Raw genomic sequence first — 26,034 nt, forward strand, 5'->3', positions numbered from 1 at the left:
TGTACCGCGTCTAAAGTAAACATTTTTCCGCTGAGCTACAAGTATTGCTGACGGAGCTGTTGAAATTAACAATGTCTTGAAGTTTGACAACTCTCGTCATATACGTCGAAGAGTAACAGGAGATTGGTACTGCCCTTACATGTTACGTATGTATATAAAAAGGCATTTATTTTCTCAAAATTCCTTTAGAATTCTTTTGTTGTCGTTTCTCTTATACTAGATACTACTACCGCTTCGGAAACAAATGGCGCTCTGAGGTACGCGGCGCAAGAAACTCACCCAGCATTCTTTTTGCGCTCTATTCAATAAAAATATACAATATTGTACAGTCATTTCTATCGCTATAAAATAAGCACAATCTAGTCCCAGGCCGTCCGATCATTTAGGTATTCAGCTGTGGAGTAATAGGATTTACGACAGAGCAATTTTTTATAAAACATTTAAATTTATTTAGAGATAATGCCTGGACAGAGGCTGGGACTTTATTATAGAAGTGTATACATTTACCCTTAAAGCTATTATGTATCTGCCTACTACTACCTACTAGAATTAGTTACAAGCTATCCCTTATTTCTAGTGAAGCGAAAGTTTTTGAAAAATTTTACTAAAAACAGGCAGCACTGAAATAGGTCTGAAATTAGCAGGGTCAAAAGAACTGCCCGATTTAAACAAAGGTATAACTTTGCTGTATTTCATGAGGTAAGGGAACATACCCTCATCTATGCATTCATTATTAAATATTATTGCTAATTCAGGTGCTGTAATGTCAAGTATGTATTTTACAATATTAGTCGAATGACCCCAAAGGTCTTTTGTATTTTTTAGGTTAATTAATTTGAAGATTTTTATTATATCACTACCTGTAACATACTTAAATTTCAAATCAGAGGAAGATACTGGTACGATTGTGATTACAAAGGAATTTCGTCTGGACTATGTTTGATCTTCCCCGAAAATAATCAGTTACAATAATCAATTAAACTATCTCCCACCATAATATTATGTATATACAAAAGAGAATGTATGTTTGTATGTTCCCTGATAACTCCTAAACTATTCGACCGATCTCAACGAAATCGATATAGCTCCATATCTCTCGTACCGTTTATTGACAGAACAACGTCTGTCGAGTCAGCTATTATTATGTATAATAATAATTTATCATTTTTACAATAATATCTCGGTTTTAAAACTATTGTTAAAAATAATATAGAAACTTTTCAAATATTTGACGCATTATATATATTTTGACATGTTATTGTGTATAAAATCTAGTGTACTTTTGGGTGACTTCTGGTGTATAACGTAGCTATGAAATTGAGAAAATATAAATAAGAAAAGAAAAAAATCATGTATACTGAAGTAAGTTATCAAAATGTAATATTTTATAACCTTAATATGCTGTAAAAAGAACCAAATTAACAAATTTCTCAACAACCGGCTCGAGATTCAACTTAAATTTCTCCTGCAATCTTAGATTGGTCTCCGCTGTGCTTACTAGATACCGTACTACCAACCGTACCTAAGAACAATTGCTTTTTTACTACGACAACTTTATATTGTCATGTGTATTGGCTATTTGTAAAGATGATTGTGTGCGTGGCATCTTTCAAATTTTGTAACAAACGCTTCGTGTTTAACTACGCAACCAGGCATTTTAGTTTCAATTATTTGCAAAGTTTAACAGGACATGTGGCTCGTCAACGTCACACATTGTTCGAGACCAGCTCGCATTTGGGCATAGTATTAGTTATACAAAATCTCGTGCCAGATTTTGGCGAGACAACACGTCCTGAGGATGCCTCGTGTAGAGGCGAAACACGTGTCGAATTGTTTAAAAACAAATATTGGCGGAATTGACACTATAGAAAACTTAAATCATTTGTATAGTTTTGGATTTCCGCAAAGTAGCGCCTACTTCAATAAAATAGTATTAGTTGCCGCACCTTGCGGTATCTAGTTGGAGCACAGCGGAGACCCAACCTTAATCTAGGCCTGCAATATTCGATATCGAATCTTGTATTGCGTTGTAAGTATCTTGAAGATAAAGTCTCATTATTCTCTTCGTTTCTTGAAAAAATATTTTTTTAATGGTTTTGCTACTTGCTTTATCATGGCCAGCTCAATATATTACAGTGTAAATAATTACAGTGTAATAATTAAGTAATAAAGACTTATTCAAACACAAATAGGTATCTAGATTCAAAATTATTACAAATAGGAATTATAAAGCTACCGAAAATTAGGTTTTTTTACTATTGGCAAGCTGTATTATGTATTTGCTATATAATGACTATCGCAAATGTTACACATTTAAATAAAACAAAAAAGGATTAAAATGGGTGTAATTGTAACTGTGTTTTACTTATAGCAAATACTACCTCCGAAGCAATAAATGGCGCTAAACTTCATAATGACAAATATGACTCATTTCATCTGCAGTCTCCCTGAAAACAAGATCTGGAAAGTCTGGAAAGTCCGCGTCGAGTTAGCTAAAATAAAGATAAAAAATGTAACTTTAACGCAAAAATCTAATGTAAAGACATCCTGTTAAAGTGTTTTATTTAAATATTGGCAAGCTCTATCAAAGCCAATAGCTGTTAGTATAGGCAGTTGCATGCAGAATCTAGAATTTACGAAATAGCATATTATAGCGAATCTCTAGTTAGCTCAAGACTATTACAAATAACAGAATATTTGAAATCTAGCTCATTTCGACTTTATCGTGTCAATTTTTTTTTAATTATTGATTTTATGTAATTATTAGACTTCACCGGAGAATGTTAGGTGTTAGTATTAATTTGATCCATTATTGATCAAATGCGCAGTCTTGTAAGGCGCCACGTCCACAAGCGAGTGATATTGCGGTCATATCATTTTATACACATAGATTGGGTTTTTTTCATGAAAATAAGGGACTAAACAACTGTCCATAGCAATGCACTGCTTCTCAAGATTATTAAGAAAAGCCAAAAATTCTTAGTGTCAGTTCACGTCTTATTTGCTCAGTAATTTCATTAGCTACGGCGCCCTTCAGACCAAAACACAATAATCCTACACATTGCTGCTTCACGGCAGAAATAGGCACTGTTGTGTTACCCATAATCTAGCCGGCATCCGGTGGCAAAGGAGTCTCCCACTGGTGTCTTATTATCACAGTGCTAATAATATAACTAATGGCTAAGTACAAGCAAAATCAGCGAATTGTAGAGTTCGCGCCTGTCGCCACATGCGCCATCCTAGCAGCAAGCTTGGCGCTCTAGCTGCATGAACGCGATGTCAGGTTGTAGTTACATTGAGTATTGGTGGTCGTCGATAACCTGACGTTAAATTTTATCTAGTGGAGATTACGACGATGAAAAAAAGTAGCCCGTAAGAAGAGCACATTCGTCGCTATATACTCGCGCGTGGAGGTAGTGCTTAAGCGTTGGCGACCTAGCCTTTATTTGAATTATTTGTAGCTGAGTATTTTGTTTTGCAGGACTCGTCAGGGTCAAGCAGTACTTCAAAGAAGCATATGAAAAAGGAGGTTAAGATAATTTTATTAGTTATTAAACATGTGATAGATATTATCTAATTTGTGTTCTATTTTATGATACAAATGATTTAGGTTTTCTTTAGTGTTTATTCCGCCAATATTTGGTTTTAAAACAATTCGACACGTGTTTCGCCTCGACTGCAGTCTCGTGCCAGATTTTGACGAGACAACACGTCCTGAGGATGCCTCGTGTAGAGGTGAAACACGTGTTGAATTGTTATAAAAACAAATATTTGTGGAATTAACACTAAAGAAAACCTAAATCATTTGTATAATTATGGATTTCCGCAAAGTAACGCCAAATTCAATAAATTTTCTTTTTTATGTGACAGGGAGGTAAACTACTGACTGTCTGATGGTTTGACCACCATGCTCTTAATAAATATTTTTATATTTTCAGTATAAACCTTGATCAGTAGACAGTGTATTTAAACATAAATCATCTTTAGCAATATTTAATTATTAGAGTGTGCTTATTATTCTCGGTATACAAAATAATAAAGAAAACCATAATGCGCATGAGTAACAACATACAAATTGAATAAAAGGTTTCTTTAATAGAAATATTATAAAAATACAAAATGTCATATCGTTTGTGGTGTAACGGACTTTGTGTTTGTATATCCAACTTTTAAGTTTTACTTGACTAGTTGTGTCTAATATTATTATTATTACTAGGACTCCATAAACGATGAAAATGACACAATCAAACAGAGAACAAAAGTAAAGGTAAGCAAAATATTATAATTACTAGATTACCAAATACGTACAATATCAATTTTAATCGACGCTTTATATGATCATAAAGCCTTTTGATTCCTCTGGTGCATGGAGAGTAGAGGTAAGGAGAATCATGTGTGTATATGAAAAAGTGTCCGTCAAAATGCCTTTAATTAGGGTGGCGCAACAGTAGCATCAGGGTAGATATTTAAGGTTATATTTGCTATATCCTACTAACATCTTCCCTTTCTTGGCGAGCATCCGTGCAGAATGGGATGTCGCTATGCCAACTTAATTTCTGACAGGCTTGCCCTGCATGTTTCAGTATGACAACTCTCTCTGTTAATGATTATTCTCATATTATTAAACATTTTATTGACATAAAACCTTTAGTTACGATTGACAGGGCAACCAGGTAGTAATATAATACAACGTAAGTTGTTGACATTTTTAATATTTAACTACTTTAGTCGACAATGATATTAATGTTTTAACTCGGCATACTTCAGTTCATCTACAATTGCTATGTTCATACCATACTCTGTGCCCTGGTTTGTGAACTGTTATTTTTTAAACTTTTCACCCATATGAGATGATTCTCCTCTCCTCTATCACTACTTTATTATATTTCACTGATTTTTGCATCGATCAGACAATTGACAAGGCTTGTTTATCTTTTTTCTATTTCTGTACTTGAACCAACACTCTCGGAACAACTATACCCAACGGTACTTGGTAGTTAGAGAGTAGTAATTTTGACAGAGTGTATACTTCTATTGTCGCTTTCATCATCATTAGCCGGAAGACGTCCACTGCTGGACAAAGGCCTCCCCAAAGATCTCCACGAGGAGTGGTCCTACGTATTCTGCCGATCATGACCAGATCTTGTGGGGGGCCTACCAACAGTGTGTCTTCCGGTACGTGGTCGCCATTCGAGGACTTTACTGCCCCAACGGCCATCTGTTCATCGAACTATGTATCCTGCCTACTGCCACTCCAGTTTCGCAATCATTTATGCTATGTCGATGATTTTTATTCTCCTGTGGATCCCCTCATTTCTGATTCGATCTCGCGGGGAAACTCCGAGCATATAAGGCCTTACATTTTACGCAGAGCAACACCAGAGCATTCACGTCATTGATCATGAGTCTTTTCAGTCGGCGTCAACTTCTAGCAATGCTATTGTTCTGAACTTTACTGGATGCCTGCCGTGCCCTCTGTGCTCGAACGCAGCTCGGAATCTCGGATTTGGATCGGGCGCAGTGCACGATCGTTCATAAAAATAATAGTATCGCTACTTCGGTCCGTCAATAATCTTCTCCAGAACGGAGAATGAGTAACGGATGACGGAAAGGAATCAGATGGCGGAAGCCGGATCTAGTGCGTAAACTACCATAGAAATAGTTCTATGACTAAACTCCAGATCGTACTTTCACGGGTACTCTGATTGGCCGTAGTGCGAAAGCCTTCTTACAAATTTGTTACTTTTTACATTTTGTTGTCTTCTCAGCGACATCTCTTGTTTATTTTTTAGAAGTACTAGCTGACCCGGCAAACGTTTTATTTCCATATAAATTATAAAAAAATGGACTTTAAATTTTAGGGGTATAAAAATATATGTTGTCTAGTTCTCAGACCTACCCGATATGCACACAAAATTTCAGACAAATAGGTTCAGCCGTTTCGGAGGAGTTACGTAAGAAACACCGTCAAAGTACAGAGTTATATCCCTACGTATTTAATAATTGTCAATATAAGTTTGTTTCTTACGCTTTCACGTCTAAGCTACTGAACCGATTTTGATGAAATTTAGTACAGAGATAAACTAAGGCTTGGAAAATGCTACTTTTTATTACGAAAAACTAAATGGACGGGTTGAGATAGGGGATGGAAGTTTGTATGGAAGTTCGTCAATATCTAAGATGACATTATGTAACTTTGTAATTTAGCAATTGAGATGAAGTAATTTCTAAGTAGTTCAAGCATTTTCAAAACTAAGGCCTACATGGGGATGAAATAGGAGATTAAAGTTCACCGGGAAATACTATTAAAGAGACTGTCCACAATGACAAGGGATATGTGCAGTTTGTATGTGTATTATTTGCAAAGTATCCCAAAAAATAAAAAAAATCTGCCCAAACTAACTAATTCACGTGGACAAAGTTGCAAGTAAAACCTAGTATCTTATAATATAGCGCGGTACCATTAACTATAAATTAGATTTAAACATTTTTGATTACAAAAGAATATCGTTAGTATACTTTTTAAGTTGTATAATTTGGACAGAATAACAAGAGGCAAAAACAAATTCCATAATTATTCAACAGCTGTTGTTACGCCTATCTACTATAATTAATTCGATATTTTCTCTTACAGAAACACGAGGCAGGCCACATAAGCATGATGGAACAGGTAATTATTATCAGAGTACTGGATTGTTTCATTGACAACCTGTATAGCCGAGTGGTTAGCGATCCTACCTACTAAGCTAGCGGTCCCGGGTTCGAATCCCGGTTGGTGCAAGCATTTATATGATGAATATGGATATAATATGGATGTTTGTTTCCGAGTCATGGATGTTTAAATGTGTTTATGTATGTTTATATGAATTTATGTATGTTTATGTAAGTATATTGTATTAAATATATCATTGTCTTGTAACCCATAACACAGGCTATATTATATGCTTAACTTGGGGCAAGATAATTTGTGTAAAAAGTGTGTCAATATTATTATTATATTATTTAAGGATATGCATGTTTTATTTTTTTTTATATGAAAAATTATAAACTACTTCTTATATATAAAATTCTCGTGTCACAATGTTCGTTCCCGTACTCCTCCGAAACGGCTTGACCGATTCTCATGAAATTTTGTGAGCATATTAAAGTAGGTCTGAGAATCGGCCAACATCTTTCATAGCCCTAAGTAATAAGGGTTGTTCAGCCTTCATTTTTTTTTTTAACTTGGACGAAATTTTTTGTTTTTATTTTTTTATAATGTGGCATTAAAAATACATACAACTTCAAATTTTCACCCATCTACGATCAACAGTTACTTTTGTATCGCGATTTTAATATCGGCAATACAACGTTTGCTGGGTCAGCTAGTATATTTCTAAAAATAAGGTATCTTATTGTTCTGCTAGCTGATGAAACGCCTCTTCATCTCGTCTGCTATTGCGGCATACTAATGCATAAGCGTAACACCATCCTTGGTGACTATACCCTGCTCCAAGATACTGTTTGGTCTACTCGCGTCAAGAGATACTGCGGTTCGTAAAGGCGGCTATAAGTATGAGTGGCGAACACAATAGTTCAATTTCAAACGAGGTGTTACAAGGACTCATTAGGTACTAGCAAACAGCCACCCTCTCCAGATAATAATAATCTAATTGTTGATTATTATTTATTTATTATTACAAGGAAACATAAACACATCACAAGAACTGAACAATATAGGAAAGAGATACAAAATATAAATGTAGATGCGTCCTAACACATGTTTCACAAATACAATAATAACAAAAAGAATAATCAATGGTATACAATATATAATATATTAAAAATCATAAAAAAATTAGAGGAAAGTTTCAGAAAGAAAATATGTGAGTGACTTTTTAAAAGTTCAATAAACTCATACATTTTTCAAGTGTACAAAATAAATAACACTATCAAAGAAATTTATAAATAAAATTTAAAATTAATAATATTTCACCTCTCCAGCACGAAAAGGGCGCTATTGCTATGTAAAAACTCGCAGCAAAACCGCTTTTTGCTGCTAGCGTGAAGCAAAGTGATTTAAAATTCGAACCCCACGTGACCATCCGGGAATTACTCCGCGTTAAAAAAATAAACAATGCGATCCGGTGCGTTCCGAAATTCATTTTAGCCTAGCGTATTGTTTCATTGTCACAAAAATTTATATGTTACTTATCGAAATTTAGATTTATAAATTTCACTATTGCCATTTTAAAGACTTAATATTTAAAATAAATACTAGTAATATTATCTTAATTGTTTCTCTTAATATAACCTATAATATAACCTTCACTTTTTGTACTCGCAGCAAAAAATAACTTTGCTCACTTCTTGAATAACTATTCTTGATTTTTATAACTATGGGACTATCTTCATCCAAGCTAGCTTTTGGTGTTTGTCCAAAGTTGGAATCAACCAATGATTCGGGTGAGAAATACGCCAGGCTTGAGGCTAAGCACGAAACTGAGCAAAGCTTTTCTATGGTCAAATTGTATTATAATCTATACATATAAATAAAATTGGAGTGTCTGTTTGTAATATTGAAATAACCGTTTTTTACTACATATATATGAATATATATACATTGGTACATACACTAAAATAACATTTTTTACAATTTTTCTCTGTCTGTTTGTTCCGGATAATGTCTGAAATGGCCGGACCGATTTTGACGGGACTTTTATTGGCAGGTAGCTAATGTAATAAGGAGTAACTAAGGCTCCGTTTATTTTAGAAAAAATCTTTTATTTTGAAACGGTTTAACTCTAAAAATAATGTATATGGCAAAACAACGTTTACCGAGTCAGCTAGTTATCTATATATTTCATTAAAGAGGTTTTGTGTTTATAGTGATTTATTTATTTATGTATAATTGCAGGAGGAATCGGAGTCATCTTTATGCTCGCTACAGATGCAGATGTCTGGATACCTGCAGCGAAGTGACAATCGAGCCTTCCAGCTGTATCCTGGAGTAGAGATGGCGGACTTCAACCTCACCAATGAGAGACAGAACTTGTACTCCACGAAGTATGTGAGCGAATTATATATCGGATATTTAAACGCTTAGTGACCCTGCCTACTGAGCTAGAGGTCCCGAGTTCCAATCGTGGTAGGTGCAAACATTTATATGGTGCATATGGATGTTTGTTTCCGAGTCATGGATTTATGTATGTTTAAGTAAGTATATTGTATTAAATATATCGTTGTCTTGTATTCATAGTAGAGGCTGTACCTAGTTTGGGGCAAGATAATTTGTGTAAAAGTGTGTCAGTATTATTATTATTTATTTGAGACAGGCGGGTGACTTTTTCGTGTATCTATTTCGGGTTCGAATCCCGGTAGGTGCAAGCAGTTATATGATGAATATGGATGTTTGTTTCCGAGTCATGAATGTTTAAATGTATTTATGTATGTTTATATGAATTTATGTATGTTTAAGTAAGTATATTGTATTAAATATATCATTGTCTTGTAACCCATAACACAGGCTATATATGCTTAACTTGGGGCAAGATAAGTAGTGTAAAAAGTGTGTCAATATTATTATTATTATCTATGTGACTTTATAAGAGTATAATATTTCAGTTCTTTTGTTTGTGAACTGAATGGAATGTAATGATTACTAAAGAGGAGATTTCTAAAGACTATTTTGCCTCAGGTATAAGGGCAACATGTGTTTAATTTTTATACGCTTTTATTAGCTTCACCTGTATGTATGTTTGTTTGTAACCGACTCATTTGGGCGCGATTTTGACCCACTTTAAACGGCCAGATTTTGTTCAAACTTCGTAGATTTATCGAGGACCGATGACAATATGTTAATTTAATAAAATTAATAAATTTTTCAATTTAAAAAATTAGACTTTTGTTAATTAATATAATATTCATCAATCGTCTATAATGCAGGAATTTTAAATTTTTTACTTCGGTTATAGAAAATATAAAAAGCGTGTTTTTTAGTTTTTTTAACTACTACTTATTTTATTGAACTGACATCAAGAATAAATCTAAAGAATCAATTTTGAAAAAATAACTGCCTTTTAATATTTTTTATATTTAATACTAGCTTTTACTCGTGACTTCGTCCGTGTCCAATAGTTACTTTGGGCAGCATTTTTTATTGTTTAAATATACTCACTTTGCAATTAAAACACATACAAACGGCTGTGGTTAATACATTTTTATAAACCACTAACTATACAACTTTCATCCTTCCTTTTCATCCCCAAAAAGGCCTAAATTTTACAAAAGCTAGAACAAATTTATTTATTTCTTATCAAGTGCCTAATACAATAGTTTCATGGTGATATCTTTGATATTGAAGAACTTTCATATAAACTTCCACCCCTATTTCAATAACGCCAAGCCTTTTATTCGCTATAAAAGGTAGCCTTTCTATAAAAGGTATGTATGTCCTTTCCCAAGCCCTTGTCTATTTCTGTGCTAAATTTCATCAAAATGGTGTAGGCGTGAAAGTGTAACAAACAAACTTAGATTCACATTTATAATATTAGTAGGGATACAGACATAGTCCCTGCCCACTACAAAGCAGTGCCGTTTAGGATTCTTGTTCAGGGTTCCGTACCCGAAGGGATACCATGGAAACCTAATTACTAAGTTTCTTGCGTGCGTAGAAAAGTACACCCACACTTTTTTATTTCCAGCATATTAGTGTCAACAGCCCACCTGATGAAAGGTTGTCTGGGAGCTGGTATTTTGGGCATCCACGAGGGCTACATGAACGGAGGCCTCTGGGCATCATTCGGGGCAACAGCTGTGCTGGGACTTTTGGTGCCCTATTGTATGTATGTTAGTATTGTATGATATCTTACACTCCATCAGCTTACGAGTTCCCCGCCGTACCAAGGCGTGCGCATGTCGGAGCTGGCCTGTTCCATCAGCCATTTGACAAAACTAACCCCAAGCAATCTTCTCCCATATCACGTCTATCAAGACTTTATTACTCCATCTGTTGTGAGGAAAACATTTTTAAAAAACGAGATTGTTAGGCACCAAATTACTTAATATGTTCTTTCTTTTTCTTTTCAAATTCGCATGTATCTTAATTTTGAAATTATTGTTTTATCTATATATATATAAGAGATTTCCTCGTATATAATCACTCATCACGATATCTCTGGAACCATTAGGCGTAGAGACTTGAAATTTGGTAGGAATATTCCTTTCGTCGAGTAGAGGTCAGCTAAGAACGGATTTTACGAAATTCCACCCGCAAGAGTTTTTTTTAATATGAACAGAACAACGTCTGTCGGGTCAGCTAGTAAAGTAATAAATAATACTAAATTTTATATTAAACTAAAACGGTTGATATTGAAAAATTTACCCTGTTTTTCGCGATAAGGGATTGGGAGAACCGAAAACTCTATGACTGGGTGTGTTTCGAACATATAATATCTACGTTGTTTCGATCCTTTATAAGATCGGCGATACTCTTGTCTCTTTCAACTCTGGTGTAGCAAGAGAATATGGGGGTGGTGATTACATACCATCAGGTGACCCCTATGCATACCCATTTGTTCTCCTTTTCCATAATAAAACAACTGCATATGGTGCAGGTAGTCTTTTATTTAATTCTCTTCCTTATATTTAACAAGCTGACCCGACGGACGCTGTTCTGTCAATAGAAAAAAAAAGATGTACCTATAAGTATTCGGGAATAATGAAGTCCAATGAAAATTAGTGACTTTATACTATGTAGTGACAAACTGAAAAAGATTAATATCGTATTTGTGTTAACAGTTTTTACATTACCGCTTTATAATTGTCAAAAGAGATAGACATGTGGTATCATATTATATATTATATCTCAAAGGGCTTAGACAGCGTTTTCGTTGAAAGCTCCCAGACGGCTTATTTTTTTCCGACACCTCCAACAATTAATATCGTTAACGTATACAAAACAAATTATATACTAACGCTTTTCTCAAGAACCACGCTATGTGTTGATGAAAATAACATCACAATCGGCGCAGTAGTTTTTGAGTTTATCGCGAACAGACATACAGAGGCGGCGGGGACTTTGTTTTATAATATTATGTTGTATTTATAAAGTCTCCTGAGGCTAGCTTACTTAAATTGTGAAGAGATTGTGTCATAAAGAAAGTCAACATATTCTAATATATAAAATTCTCGTGTCATGGTGTTAAATATTGAACTCTTCCGACACGGCTTGACCGATTCTCATGAAACTTTGAGTTCATAGGTAGGTCTGAGAATCGGACATCTATTTTTCATCCCCCGAAATGTTTACATCTAATTTTATGCATTACATGAAATTTTTTTTTGAAATTTCTTTGATTATGAGTCAGCATTAAAAAATACATACAACTTCAAATTTTCACCCATTTACGATCAGCTAACAGCTCAACAGTTACTTTTGTATCGCGATTTTAATATCGGCAATACAACGTTTGCTGGGTCAGCTAGTATTGTATATTATTTTATTACTACAAGATTTTATGATTTAATTCGATGACCAATATATCTCAGTGACCCTGTCTACTGTGGTAGAGGTACCGGATTCGGATCCCGGATGCTGCAAACATTTATATTATGATGAATATGCTTGTAGTAATATAGTTTGCAGATTCGGAGTAATATTCATCATTTAGAAATAATTATGTATGTTTAATTAAGTATATTGTTGTCTTGTACCCATTATTACGTGGTATGCCTTGTTTGGGGCAAGATAATTTGTGTAAAAGTGTGTCTACAAGAAAATTAATTGTATCGGTAGATGTTAGTGACATCGGCGCAGATAATGTACATACGACTACGTGTGGCGAAGCTCTCGTATCCGGACCTGGCAGAGTCTGTGGTGGCGACTGGACCCGTCAGCTTTTTTAGAAAGTACAGCAGAATTGTGCGGTATAATATCATGTTCATATGAAACAAATTAATGTATACTATAGCACAAATTCAAGAAATATATCAAAGCTTTTTGTTTGCTCGAAGTTGCCCTACGAGATCGATTGAGACGAAGGAAAGTCACCGATATAGCACAAATGATTGCGAAACTGAAGAGGCAGCGGGCAGGGTACATCGCTCGACGGAAAGATGGCCGTGGGGCAGTAAGGTCCTCGAATGGCGACCATGTACCGGAAGACGTAGTGTTGGTAGGCCTTCCACAAGATGGACTGACGGTCTGGTCAAGATCGCCGGAATACGTTGGATGAGGTTAGCGCAGGACCGATCGTCATGCGATCTTTGGGGGAGGCCTTTGTCCAGCAGTGGACGTCTTCCGGCTGAAATGTTGCTGATGATGATCTTCTTCTTCAAAAAATAAGGCTTACTATAGTCTAATAAATTATATAGGGGATAATGATGCATGGTTTTTGTCTGGTTCTGCGCAGGCCACGATAAATTGTATCTTAATATATATAAATCCAGTGTCTTGATGTTTGTTTCCATCTCATAAACTAAAGAACGGATTTTAATGGGGATTACTTCATTGAGTGCAGTTTAGTCCAACTTGAGAGACAGAATAGTTTTTGGGACCCATATTTGTTTTATATGGACATAATTTCCATGAGAGAATTTATTGATGCACGGTTTGACAGTTCTGCTGTGTATCAATTTCATTATAACAATAGCCTATTTTACGAAATAATTTTTGATGTTATGAAATACAAACAAATCCACAAAAAACAGTATTTTATTTATTATGTACAGAACTGTCGGGTCAGCTAGTAATATTATGTCTATTAAGTAGGCTAAGTTGTTATATTATGACTTATAAGATGAGCTGGGAGTTTCTTATCAGTTCTGTCACAGCCCCGTTATTGTCACTCCCTATGGTAAATAAATATATTTCTATTTCATTGCATTTCATTATTTATAAACAAATATGCTCTATTATGCTAACATTCCACGTAAGACCCGCGCTTCCCACGATTCTTTAAATGTACCCATCTTCCACACATCCGCATTTCGTGCTAGCTTTTGCTACGCAGCCACTAAGTGTTGGAATAACCTGCCACCACCACTTCGAAATTTGCACTCAAAGGAATCTTTTAAGAATAACTACAAAAACCTTTTATTGCAAGAGCAAAAACTAAATTAAATACATCGATTGTAGTGAGGATGGGTATCGTAATGGATATATTTTATCTATATAATATTAAATTACTCATGCATTTTTTATACTTATTTTTATTATATACTTGTGTAGCTAGTGGGGATGTACGTTAATGCGTGTATCCGCATCACTACGTGATATATATTTTCTTTTCAGATTTATAAATTTATTAAGTTCTGAGCTTTGTTTGTTAGATAAAGGATACGATAAATATTTAAATATTATAATTATTTTTTCACACATTACCGCCAAAATAGCTTGCACGGAAAAAAAAATATAGGAAGTTTTTTTTTTTTTTTTTTTTTTGTTTTTATTATGAAAAATATAATTACAATTTATTATTATATAACAGGCCAAAAACCATATTATTAGTGTTAGGAAAATACGTCCTAACGTTTGCTGAGAACTTTCCTTTTTGCGAATCGCGCTGCTGCCTCGTTTGTTATCATTCTAGTTAGTTATTAAATAATCCTTACATGTTTTAAAGCATTAATATTATATTATTATTATATTATGGGGTAGGTGGTGTTTGAACCTGACTTACTTAATACTAGCGTATAGACGAACGTGCGAGAGAGAAGCTGAACATCTCTAACGGTGATGCAGAATATAATGTATATGCAAAATTTCATATCAAAATTCAAAATCTTGTTTGTAAATTATTTTTATTTGAATCTCTAGAATTTCAATCGTCATCAGTTATTTCGTTGCTCCCTGGTCTTGTCAGAAAATAATGTCACATCCGAACTCTCAAACCGTGCGTCCAAAATGCTCCAACCGTTCGAGTGACACGTGGTTCGTAAATCTTTCAGGTTATGGCTCAGTTGGAAGAGTGCTCGAATGGAATCCTAGAGATTGCGAGATCGAGTCCCTCATTCTTCATAAATTTTGGTTACAAGTTTAATTAATCCCAGAAGTCAGGGATTCTATTTTAAAAAGAACAAATTGCTTTATAATTAAGTAATACACCATCTTTAAATGAATATTTTATAATGTAGCATGTTATTTACAGATATATAGTGGAGTTAGTAATCTTCATTCAATTCAACGGGACGTGCTGTATATTTGAAATCATGATTGCTCACACAATCAAACAGGTTTTTATATATTGTATTTCAAATAAATGAATCGCATTTTTTATGTTAGAGATAGTCGAACGGCTGTGAGTTGGTCAATAACACTGCCCATGCACATATTGACAGACTTTGAATTAATATTCATTATAACTTCCATAAATCAGGTGAGGAACATATAACATTAAAAATTAATAATTAAATAAAATAAAACAAAAATAAATAAATTGGACCTCAAAAACTACCACCCATTCGAATATTTATGCTTCAGACCTGAGAAGAATATAATAAGTAGGGCATATATAATTAAGTTGGCTTCTTTTTTTAAATATTATTTCGTTACAATAAAATTTATAATTTAAATACCCTGAGAGTGTATTTATATTCAATTTCTCTCATGACAATAAGGGACGAGACGAGCAGGACGTGTGCAGTGCCACTCAGGATTCTTGAAAAACCCGAAAATTCTGAGCGGCACAACAACTGCGCTCGTCACCTTGAGACATAAGAAGTCTCATTTGCCCAATTTGAAATGTGTCGATAATTTGATAGCTACGACGCCCTTCAGATGGAAACACAGTAATGCTTACACATTACCTAAGTTTTACGGCAGAAATAGACGCCGTTGTGGTACCCATAATCTAGCCGGCATCCTGTGCAAAGGAGCCTCCCACTGGTATATCGTTTATGAAGCCTCCAGAATTCAATGTTCAGATTCCTAATAAATTAGAAACAAAATCAAGGTAGGTGACCGCTCGTTGGAAATAATTCTAAATTTAACCTGCAGGTTGCAGAAGCATTAATACCATCAGCTCAGACCAGTGCTCTCTCCATCACCATCTACATAACGATATCTGCGGTGCCACTCCTGCTTCTGTGCATGCTGCGAAGTCTGAAGTACCTCGCGCCCTTCTCCTTCATAGCAGATATATTCACTGGTGAGCACATCGTCGCAAAAAGTTTCCCTCTGTCAAGCCTGCCTGTTGAAAATACGTCATAAAATACCCTCATATTTCGCCTGTCAGCGCGGCGGCCTCTACAGAGTAGACCAGCTAGTAGGGACCCACGATCGAGCAGTGACGCACGCGCGACCTTTGTTCTCTTTGATCTTTTAAAAATGGAGAAAAATTAAAAAACCAAGACATGTTATGGGTCACTCCGACCCATATTTAAATTTTTTAAGCTTTCTAAAGACCCTGCAACAATCTAATTTATAGTGATTATTATTATGATGAAATTACCATTAATGATAGCTAGGTAGCTATTTATTTCCTATGCTAATTAGGAAGCAACTAATGTAGGTTTGACAACCATTGAATATTGTTTTAAAATTACTGCTGCTCGTCTCGACCCTTATTTTCATTAAAAAGAAAAACTTAACCCTTGTGTTGTGGATGTCCATGGGCAATTGCCTCAATACTACCCATCGCGTGAGCCTCTTGCCCGTTTATATAATCATTACCATAAGCCGCAAGACGTCAACTGCTGGACAAAGACCTCCTCCAAAGATTTCCACGACGATTGCTCCTGCGCTGACCTCATCCAACGTTTATAATATCTTAAATATAAAAAAATATATTTTGCGTGAAATTTCCGTTTCAAGCCTTTGATGTACATTTATGTGTACTTATGTCAAGGAATTTATTGTCTATTGACAATTTTTTTTACTTATTTCAGTAACATGCGTGGTGGCTACTGTGTACTACAGCATAACTGAAGCCAAGAGCATACAGGCGGCCCCGGCCTGGAAAGGTCTAGAAGGATTCTTCCGTTCCTGCGGCGTCTGCATGTATAGCCTCGATGGCGTCAGCATAGCTCTGCCCGTGGAGAACAACATGCGAGAGCCACAGTACTTTGGCCTGGTATTGCAGATTGGTTAGAGAAATTATATTCGAGTAGCTGAAGCAAATTAATTTTTATTTGGAAGAGCAGGACAAACGAGCGTACGGCTCACCTGAATCACAGGAAACCTGAGGGATCACAGGAGCGCTGCCAGCGTTTTAGAAAAATGTATGCGCTTTTTTTGGGAGTATCCTATGTCATTTAGTCCTGTAAACACAGATAAAAAAAAATGTGTGCGTACTTATGTATGCACGCAAGAAGTTATACTTCTTTACCCTAACGAAGTAAAAATCATTAAAATGATTTATTCCTCGTGCTATTCTACGATTTTAGAAAGAACAATTTTGTAAAAAATCTTGCAAAGATGGCTTTGACAATTAATGGCTGTATGGGCTTGAACCCTGTGTCTGTCCTAATAATGGACGAAGAAGCCAAAAAAAATAACGAAAGACGCCAACGTCAGAATTTTTTAGGAACTAACTTTCAACCTGTTACTTTTGTGTTACAGTGTAGATTCTTATGATCTAGTTAAAGTGCTGAGGTGAAATTGCACCTAAAGCTAATTTGGGTAAGGCTGTCACCCTTAACTCGCGCGAATCTTAAAATTTCACTAACCAAAATATGAAATTAATTTTTTGAAGTATAACTTCAAAAAATTAATTTCATATTTTGGTTAAACTTGAAAGAAAGTAAAACCAAACTGTATAAGAATGTCACACATCAAGACGACGGTGAATATATATAGTGTTTGGGGCGTGTCGTGTGAAGGTAGAAGTCGTCGAAATGACTGATTCATTTGTCATGAGTCAAACAGCTTTTGCACAGGATGCCGGCTAGATTATGGGCGACTATTTTTGCCGTGAAGCAGTAATGTGTAAACATTACAGGGCAAATGAGACTTAACATATTATGTCTTAAGGTGACGAGCCTAATTGTAGTGCCGCTCAGAATTTTTGGGTTTATCAATAATCCTAAGCGTTACTAAATTGTAATGGGCATGGCGTATCAATTATCATTAGCTGAACGTTTTTCATCTCGTCCCATATTTTCATAAAACAAAAAACTCGACGAATAAATACATTGCGAATAGCTCACCATGACTGTGGTTACCTTGCAGGTATGAGTGTGGTGGTAAGCTGCGTGGCTGCCGTGGGCTTCATCGGATACTTGGCGTGGGGGGAGCAGTGCCGATCCCCCATCACTCTCCACATGCCAAACGATATGTTGGTTTATTGTTGTTTAATATTTTGATTTGAATATATCTTTAAATTTGATTCAACAAAGCTGTGCGATCCTGAAAAAATATTGATAACAAACAGAATCAGTTCATTAGGTTTCCTTCAGTGAGCTCGTGGGGCAACCATATATATCTCGACTTTTGTCTCTTAAAAAATCGTGCTCGAGTCTAGTATAACAACGCCTTTAGAGCACTGTTGGATCTGCCATGATTTTTGTTGCGCGTCAGTTATATTTGCACACGCAGAATTCGACGGCTTTACTTGACTGTACGTATGTTGGCAATATAATAAAAATAAATATGTCCCTTCGTAGTTAGAATTACTAACACAATGAGATCATAAGTTATCTGAAAATAAACTTTTTATTATTATCATTATTATTAAAAAAGTATTTTGTAGTCAATACGGAAACTCATTCAAGTATTGTGGGAACAGATACGGTGGACAGTCTTAGTAATAATAGGTATTCTATACAATAGGGCCCCATCTTAAAGGATGCCGAACAACTTAGTTCTGCAGCATACGCGGTTAAAAAGATTAGACAACCTATCGATAGATAGCATTGGACTATAACTAATAATATAACTATAGTGGACATAACTATGGATAGATAAGATCTTGTCATTAAACGGTGATAGCAATATATCCGTAACTAGAGATACTTTATTGTAATGGAAGTAAGCGGAAAAGGATAGATTTGCCTACCTCCAGTAAGTTAAACTAAGGATAAATAGGTTATTGAAAAGGGCCGTTAGTCGAGTATGTCTTTTGTGAAACGATGTATTTGCTTTTATAACAAGACCCCAGAAAATTTTCAAAACAACAGTATTAAGTTATTCAAAAGAATTGTTAAGAAACGTTTGTGTGGTAAAGGTTACTATAACATAAATGACTTCGTTAATGATACAAACAGATTGGGAATGGAGCGACCGCCCGCGGGCTATTAAACAATAAGTATTTAGTAAAATTAATTGTACAATATTACTTTGTAAACATATTTTTTTAATGAAAAAAAAAAGCCCGTTGAGTTTGTTTCACCCATTATTCTCATGTCTGAGGAGTTCGATTTGGAATGGGTGGTAGTTATTTAACTTTCACATGTCACATCCTTGTTTTAACGAATCATCCATTGAATTTACGAGCCCCAAAACGATTTAAGAAGCACAATAAGGCAAACGTATATACAAGTCTCCGGATATTTGAGTTGGTGTGTGAATGCATGAGCACATCTGTGTTGCGATAACATAGCATCTAGCGCTGTGGATATAATTAAGCCATTTGTTAATAAACACACTAGACCAAACTTAGAAACTAACTGGACTAAGTTTTAGCCAGCATGCTCCGACGGGGCTGACTCATTACAATATTACGGCCCGCTGTTCCACTTCTGATGCAGTTTATGGCGACCGCATCGTCCGCTGTTTGTTTTGCAAAGCGTTGCGCCATTCCATAACCACGTATTATACATACATACATACAATAGCCGAGACTCGTCTGTCTGTCAGCGGCTGCTCCTAATCAATTGCAATGACTAGATAGCTGAAATGTTTTTTTTATGAAAGCAAGGAATGATGGTAATTGATACACGCAGGATTCTTGAAAAACTCAAAATTTCTGAGCGGCTTGCGCTCGTCACCTTGAGACATAAGATGTTAAGTCTGATTTGCCCAGTAATTTCACTAGCTACAGCACCCTTAAGTCCGAAACACAGTAATGTTTACACATTACTGCTTCTATATTATATTTTTGTGTTTTTTTAAGTATGTATATTGTATTAATTATATTGTTATCTTGCATCCATTGTTGAGGCTTTGCCTAGTTTGAGATAGGACAATTTATGTAAAAGTAGGAATGTCCATAATATTAATAGCCATTTTTACTAATGCTTCTAAGTACTATATCTTCTAGATTATGGTTATTTTATAGCAATAGCAATTACAGTACAATATTATATGTTTTTATTAAAAACAGCGCAAAAAAACAATGCCGGGAGAGTTTCTTGCGCCGCTCTTCTCTCTCAGTGCGCCATTTATTTCCGAAGCGGTAGTAGTATCTAGTATATTAGAAATAACATCAAATAGAATACTAAAGGAATCAATTTGAGAAAATAAATGCCTTTTATGCCTTTTGTATAATAGTTTGTTTTACCTTTGTGAGATGACCGCAATGGATTCGATTTAATTTCATAAATAGAAGTCATGTAATTTTGAGCTATCATCCACAGACTGCCCCTACTGATGCAGTGTTTGCTGACGGCCTCTCTCTCCGTGACGTTTGCTGTGCATTTCTGGGTGACGTTCCGGGTTCTATGGCATTATATTATACTAAAGCATGAAAGGTAACATTATCTTATATATTGAAACGAGCAAATTCTTGTATATATACAGGGTGGTTTTTTGAGAAGCGCGGCGATGGCCAAGTCGGAAGCTACGAGACTTAAAGAAAAGTCGTGAAAGGAATCATGCCCTCGATTTATGAGAAACCAAAAACTGCATATTTAGTTTTTTTTTTTCAATTTCTTGAACTTTTGAGTGAAATCGACAAGAATGATTTTTCAAAAAAAAATACAACCTGTATTATTGGACCAATGGACTCTGTTGCTAATAAGGATAAATTTTTGCAATGAAATTTATTACTAAAAATTAAAGGAAATACTAATTATTTTTAGGGCATGACTCCTTTCACGAGTTTTCTCTTAGTCTCGTAATTTCCGACTTGGCCATCACCGTCCTTCTCAAAAAACCATCCTGTATATAATCTGAATCTTGGAAACGGCTCCAACGAGTCTCATAAAATTTAGTATACAGGGGATTTCGGGGGCGATAAATCGATCTAGCTAGTTTTCAATTAAAAAATGTTGTTTTATCCCTGTTTTAATGAGAATCAGCTGCAATAACATTAGAATACCAAGGTAAATTTCGCCACTATATACTAGACTGTAATACTTTAGATGGGACATTGGGTGATCCGTAAAGCAGAAGACCCTGGTTCGAATCCAGATGTAATATTAGTTTTTTTTTGATCAAGTTTTGTATATTCTTAAAAATTCGAGCAAGGCTCGGTCGTCCGGATATTATTTTTTTTTTCTTAGTATTGACGACTAGAGCATCAAAAAGCTTTTGGAGTATCCATGCGAAAAGTGTAACTGAATACATACTCTGTGGTATTTATGCAGCCCTATAAACTGTCTATTCTCTTGGTTCACCGAATGGCCGCCTGCCCGTCACAGTATGTTAATTTAGTTTAACTAGTAACACGTTGATATTAACTTTAAGTATATTGTAAGACTAGCCGTTCCCGCCCCCTTGCGTGGGCGAATTTTAAAAGGAAATAAATCAACCAATAAAAAAAACCATCTATGGTAAATTTCGCATCGAATGGTGGTAGTTTCATGTCGATACGATCAGTTGTTTAGGCGTGATTCGGCCTCAAACAAAGACTATTTTCTTTATATATATATAGATATTCCTCGTAAAGTAAACACGAGTTACTTATATGCCAGCTGGTCGTTGTTGAATTTAATATTTCGCCATCATTAATATTAGTGCAAGCTCACAATCTAACAATGTTATTAATATTATCTCCACTTTTAATCTGCTGCAAGGCAAACTGCTGCTGTAACTCTTTCCACTGGTGCCTGTCTCCTGTTACTCTATGCCAGTATAAGGCTCAAGTACACCATAAACCTATACCTATGCACTCATCAACAGTCGGAAGACGTCCACTGCTGTACAAAGGCCTCCCCCAAAGATCTCCACGAGGAACGATCCTGCGCTGTCCTCATCTAACGTACTCCGGCGATCTTGACTAGATCTTCGGTCCATCTTGTGTGTCCATCCAAATAACTTCATCAAAAAAGCGACGTTTACGACATCAAACATGTCTCCACAAAATTAGTAATTCGTTTAAAGGCCTAGTGTATGGACCGCAACAAACTTCTTCTTCATCATATCCAGGATCTGCCAATGTGAAAATTTACAAATATTATTAAGATAATGTTATACTAGATACGTATTACGAAATATCTGATTATTTGGATGACAAACCGGATTGGGATCAAAGCTGCTCAATTAATATACTTTGCATGTTAAGGATATTAAAAAAAAATTTTTAACCTATTTTAATTTAAGAAAATAATATTATTACAAAAAAAGGCTTAATCATACCTATGATTAATGTTTGTGGCCGTCTTACAAAATAAGTATTTTCAATTTGATTAATCATTAAATTCGACTTAAATTAATCACAATTAATTAACTTACAGAATCTAGACATATTTTCACTAATAGGTAATTTTTTTTGATAAGTTTAATTAATACCAGTTTTCAACGGGCTTGAAACTTGCTTCAAACTTTGGACTTATAAGGTGAAAGATGATTAAATATCATTAATAATTGCTGATCAAGATTAACCGTCTTAATTAAAGACCGGCAACGCTCCTGTGATACCTCCAATATTGCAGGAGCGTATGGGCAGAGGGGATTGCTTTTGTCCTCTTATTCTAAAAAAAGGATACTTTAATTATAGTAATTTGAATATTTAAATATTTAAAATTATTTTCCATCATAAAAATTATTTATTACCATCCAAACCATCTGTGGTATCAGCCGGGAGAAAGTACGATACTAATATTCGGGTGTAAGGAGGCCCTTGACTGCGTCTTGTGCCTACGAATCGCACCCTCGCGAGGCATCGCTGACTTTCTCCCTGGTAATCAAAGAACAATTACAGGGCGCGAGGCTGCTGGGAGAGATGTTACAGAGGCATTCATATCGTCCTTCTGTCCTGTTTGTCTATCGCCTTCCCGAATCAGATTAAATGGATGAGTTTCGTTAGTAGTTCGTTTAAATACTTAATATAGTATAAAAGTCGCCCATTCAACTATTGTTCATATAATACTTTAAGATATTATAATTTAATTTTATGAACGATGCGGGACTCGAACCCGCGACCTCCCGCGTTCCGTGCGACCGCTCTGTCCAACTGAACCAACCGTTCGGGTGACGTATCGTTGATAAAATCTTGTATGCTTTGTTCAACTCACAGGTTATGGCTTCATCTACAGGATCTACTTGACAGTTGATAACCTGCTCAACCCTAATATTTGTATATTAGGAAATTGACTTGAGGTGTCCCTCTTGCAAATCCAGACAATTTGTTATGTTTTTAAAGTGATAGTGACCCTCACTTCTGTGATGAATTACACAAATTAAACTGAAGGCAAAACTTAATGTACGATGCGGGACTCGAACCCGCGACCTCTAGCGTTCCGTGCGAGCGCTCTTACCAACTGAGCCAACCGTTCGAGTGACGTATCGTTGATAAAATCGTGTATGCTTTGTTCAACTCTCAGGTTGTGGCTTCATTCTTTCTTTCTTTTCTATATCTTTAATCATTGCTATTCATCATTCCTAATATGCAAACGTTTAAAGTTATAATGTGTAAGTTGTTTTTATTCATCAAAATCAGAGCATATTGTCTTGCGTAATCAGTTTTGGATCTGAATTTTGACTCTTGTTGGACTATGTTTGAAATAACGTAAAAGAATATTTAAATTATTTTGTAAATAATACTCGTTATAAAGTTGTTTGTTTTGACTTTCTTTGTACTTCTCCAAAATTAATTCAAATTAAATTTTTGAATAATGCAGGTTACGCCCCAGCGCTTTGACCACTTAGCCAACCGTTCGAATGGCGCGTTATCTATAAATCTTGGTTTGTTTATTCAGCTGTACAAAATGTGTATGTTTTACTGCACTGTTTAGCAAGTTCATGTAAAGAAAGTCCCCTTTGAGATATTTTATTCATCATCTTCATTGAAGTCGTGTGGCCTTACAAATTAAATTGGCATAAAGTTATAACTAATCATAAACTAAGAAAATGCAAAATGTTTACAATCAGACATTTTGTTTACGATTGGTGTATTCGGACGTATAACGTTTCCCGCGTTTATTTGCAAGGCTGCTTGTCATTCGGAAAACTTCAGAATTATCATTGTATTGACAGTGTCGTCAACGATATTGTAAACATTTTGCATATTCTTTGTTTATGCTTAGTTATAACTTTATACCAAGTTTATTTGTAAGGCCGGTGGTGTTTTAAAATAAACAGTTTTTATGCATATTATAATTCACTCATAATATATATTAATAACACCAACAGCTTGCAGCTTCAACGTCAATGTTTGAATATTGAAAAGATTTACCAGTGGGAGGCTCCTTTGCACTGGCTGCCCGCTAGTTTATGGGTACCACAACAGCGCCTATTTCTGCCGTGAAACATTACTGTGTTTCGATCTGAAGGGCGCCGTAGCTAGTGAAATTACTGGACAAATAAGACTTGACGACTTATATCTCTAGGTGACGAGCGCAGTTTTAGTGCCGTTAAAAATTTTGGGTTTTTCAATAATCCTGAGCGGCGCTGCATTGTAATGGGCAGGGCATATCACTTACCAACAGCTGAACGTCCTGCTCGTCTCATCCCATATTTTCATAAAAAAAACAGTATAACTCTGTTTTTACGGAAAGGGCGCTCGATGTGGCACAAAATTCTATAGACAAATGAGGCATCTCCTCTCCTCTCCGTTTGATTCATTTCCACCGAGGCTAAGCGGAGAGGAGATGTGGAAATAACTTAATCTGATTGGTTATTAAAGTATATCTTCTCTCCGCTTTTGGTGGATACCGGGCCTAAAGGTCGTCAAAAAATGTCTGAGCTGAGTATACATTAACATATAAAGATACCATTAAGACATTTATTCAAATGAACACCTTATTTCGTGGCAGTAATGTTCAAAGTCTATTGTATAAAACTCTGCCTATAAGACTCGTAGGCAGAGTTTTGCTGCAGACACATTTTTAGCGTGATCCATCAACCATATCACTTCCCGAGAAAATTAGTGCGTCCATGACATAGCAGAAGCCATTATAATTATTATATTTTTTCAGATTGGCAACTTCTTCATGGGGTTTGCCGTGTTTGTGTTGCCAGCGGCTATCGAGACGATGGTCAAGTGGTCGGACACCAGCGCTATATGCTTCAGGTTGATATTTTTAAATTTGAACATCAAGTTCATGTCAGAGAAGGATGCGGAGTATTTTTTTATGACAATAAGTGACGAAACGAGCAGGACGTCCATCTGATCGTTATTGAGCAGTACAATGTAGTGCCGATCAGGATTCTTGAAAATCCCTAAAATTCTTATCGGTAACACAATTGCGCTCGTCTCCTTGAGACATAAGATGTCAAGTCTCGTTTGCCCAGTAATTTCACTACTTCAGACCGAATCACAATAATGCTTACACTTCACGGCAGAAATAGGCGCCGTTGTGGTGCCAATAATCTAGCCGGCATTCTGTACAAAGGAGCCTCCTACTGGTATGAAAAGAAGTAGTAACAGATTGGTGAGAACATATTGGGGTCTGGTCATGTAGATGATCAGTAGAAGTAGATTGACGTAACAAATTTGTAGAGTAAATGTGGATTGAGTGTTTTAGGAATGTCGAGCCAAGTCGAAGATGTAATGCCTCTATATGGCCTACCAACCAGCATCCGGTTAATGCGGTAGAATGAAGCGACGTCTCTATGCAAGGCCAAGTGATCCAGCCGTTCATAGAGCACTGGGTTCCCTTACAATTCGAGCTGTCAAGTTGAAGTTCGCCCGGAAAACAATGGCTCTGAGTCCCTACCACGATTTTCGGATAATGCCTATTGAAATTTAGAAATCTGTATAGTATTATAAATAACACATGACTGTACGGGTCAAC

At 35.6% G+C, this 26,034-nt stretch overlaps 1 protein-coding gene across 1 annotated transcript in view; it reads left to right on the top strand.

Moving 5' to 3' along the window:
- Positions 1 to 1,284: 1,284 nt before the first annotated feature.
- LOC126973047 (uncharacterized) overlaps positions 1,285 to 26,034 on the top strand; it is a 34,744-nt gene continuing 9,994 nt past the window's right edge. Inside the window, exons 1-6 of the mRNA XM_050820167.1 lie at positions 1,285 to 1,362; positions 3,482 to 3,529; positions 4,217 to 4,267; positions 6,635 to 6,670; positions 8,897 to 9,049; positions 10,683 to 10,714. Of these exons, the coding sequence (XP_050676124.1) occupies positions 1,351 to 1,362; positions 3,482 to 3,529; positions 4,217 to 4,267; positions 6,635 to 6,670; positions 8,897 to 9,049; positions 10,683 to 10,714 (332 nt within the window). The 5' untranslated portion in view covers positions 1,285 to 1,350. The remainder of the gene's footprint in view (positions 1,363 to 3,481; positions 3,530 to 4,216; positions 4,268 to 6,634; positions 6,671 to 8,896; positions 9,050 to 10,682; positions 10,715 to 26,034) is intronic.

The sequence above is a fragment of the Leptidea sinapis genome, chromosome 2 (assembly GCF_905404315.1).
Source record: "Leptidea sinapis chromosome 2, ilLepSina1.1, whole genome shotgun sequence".
In the NCBI taxonomy this organism is placed as follows: domain Eukaryota; kingdom Metazoa; phylum Arthropoda; class Insecta; order Lepidoptera; family Pieridae; genus Leptidea; species Leptidea sinapis.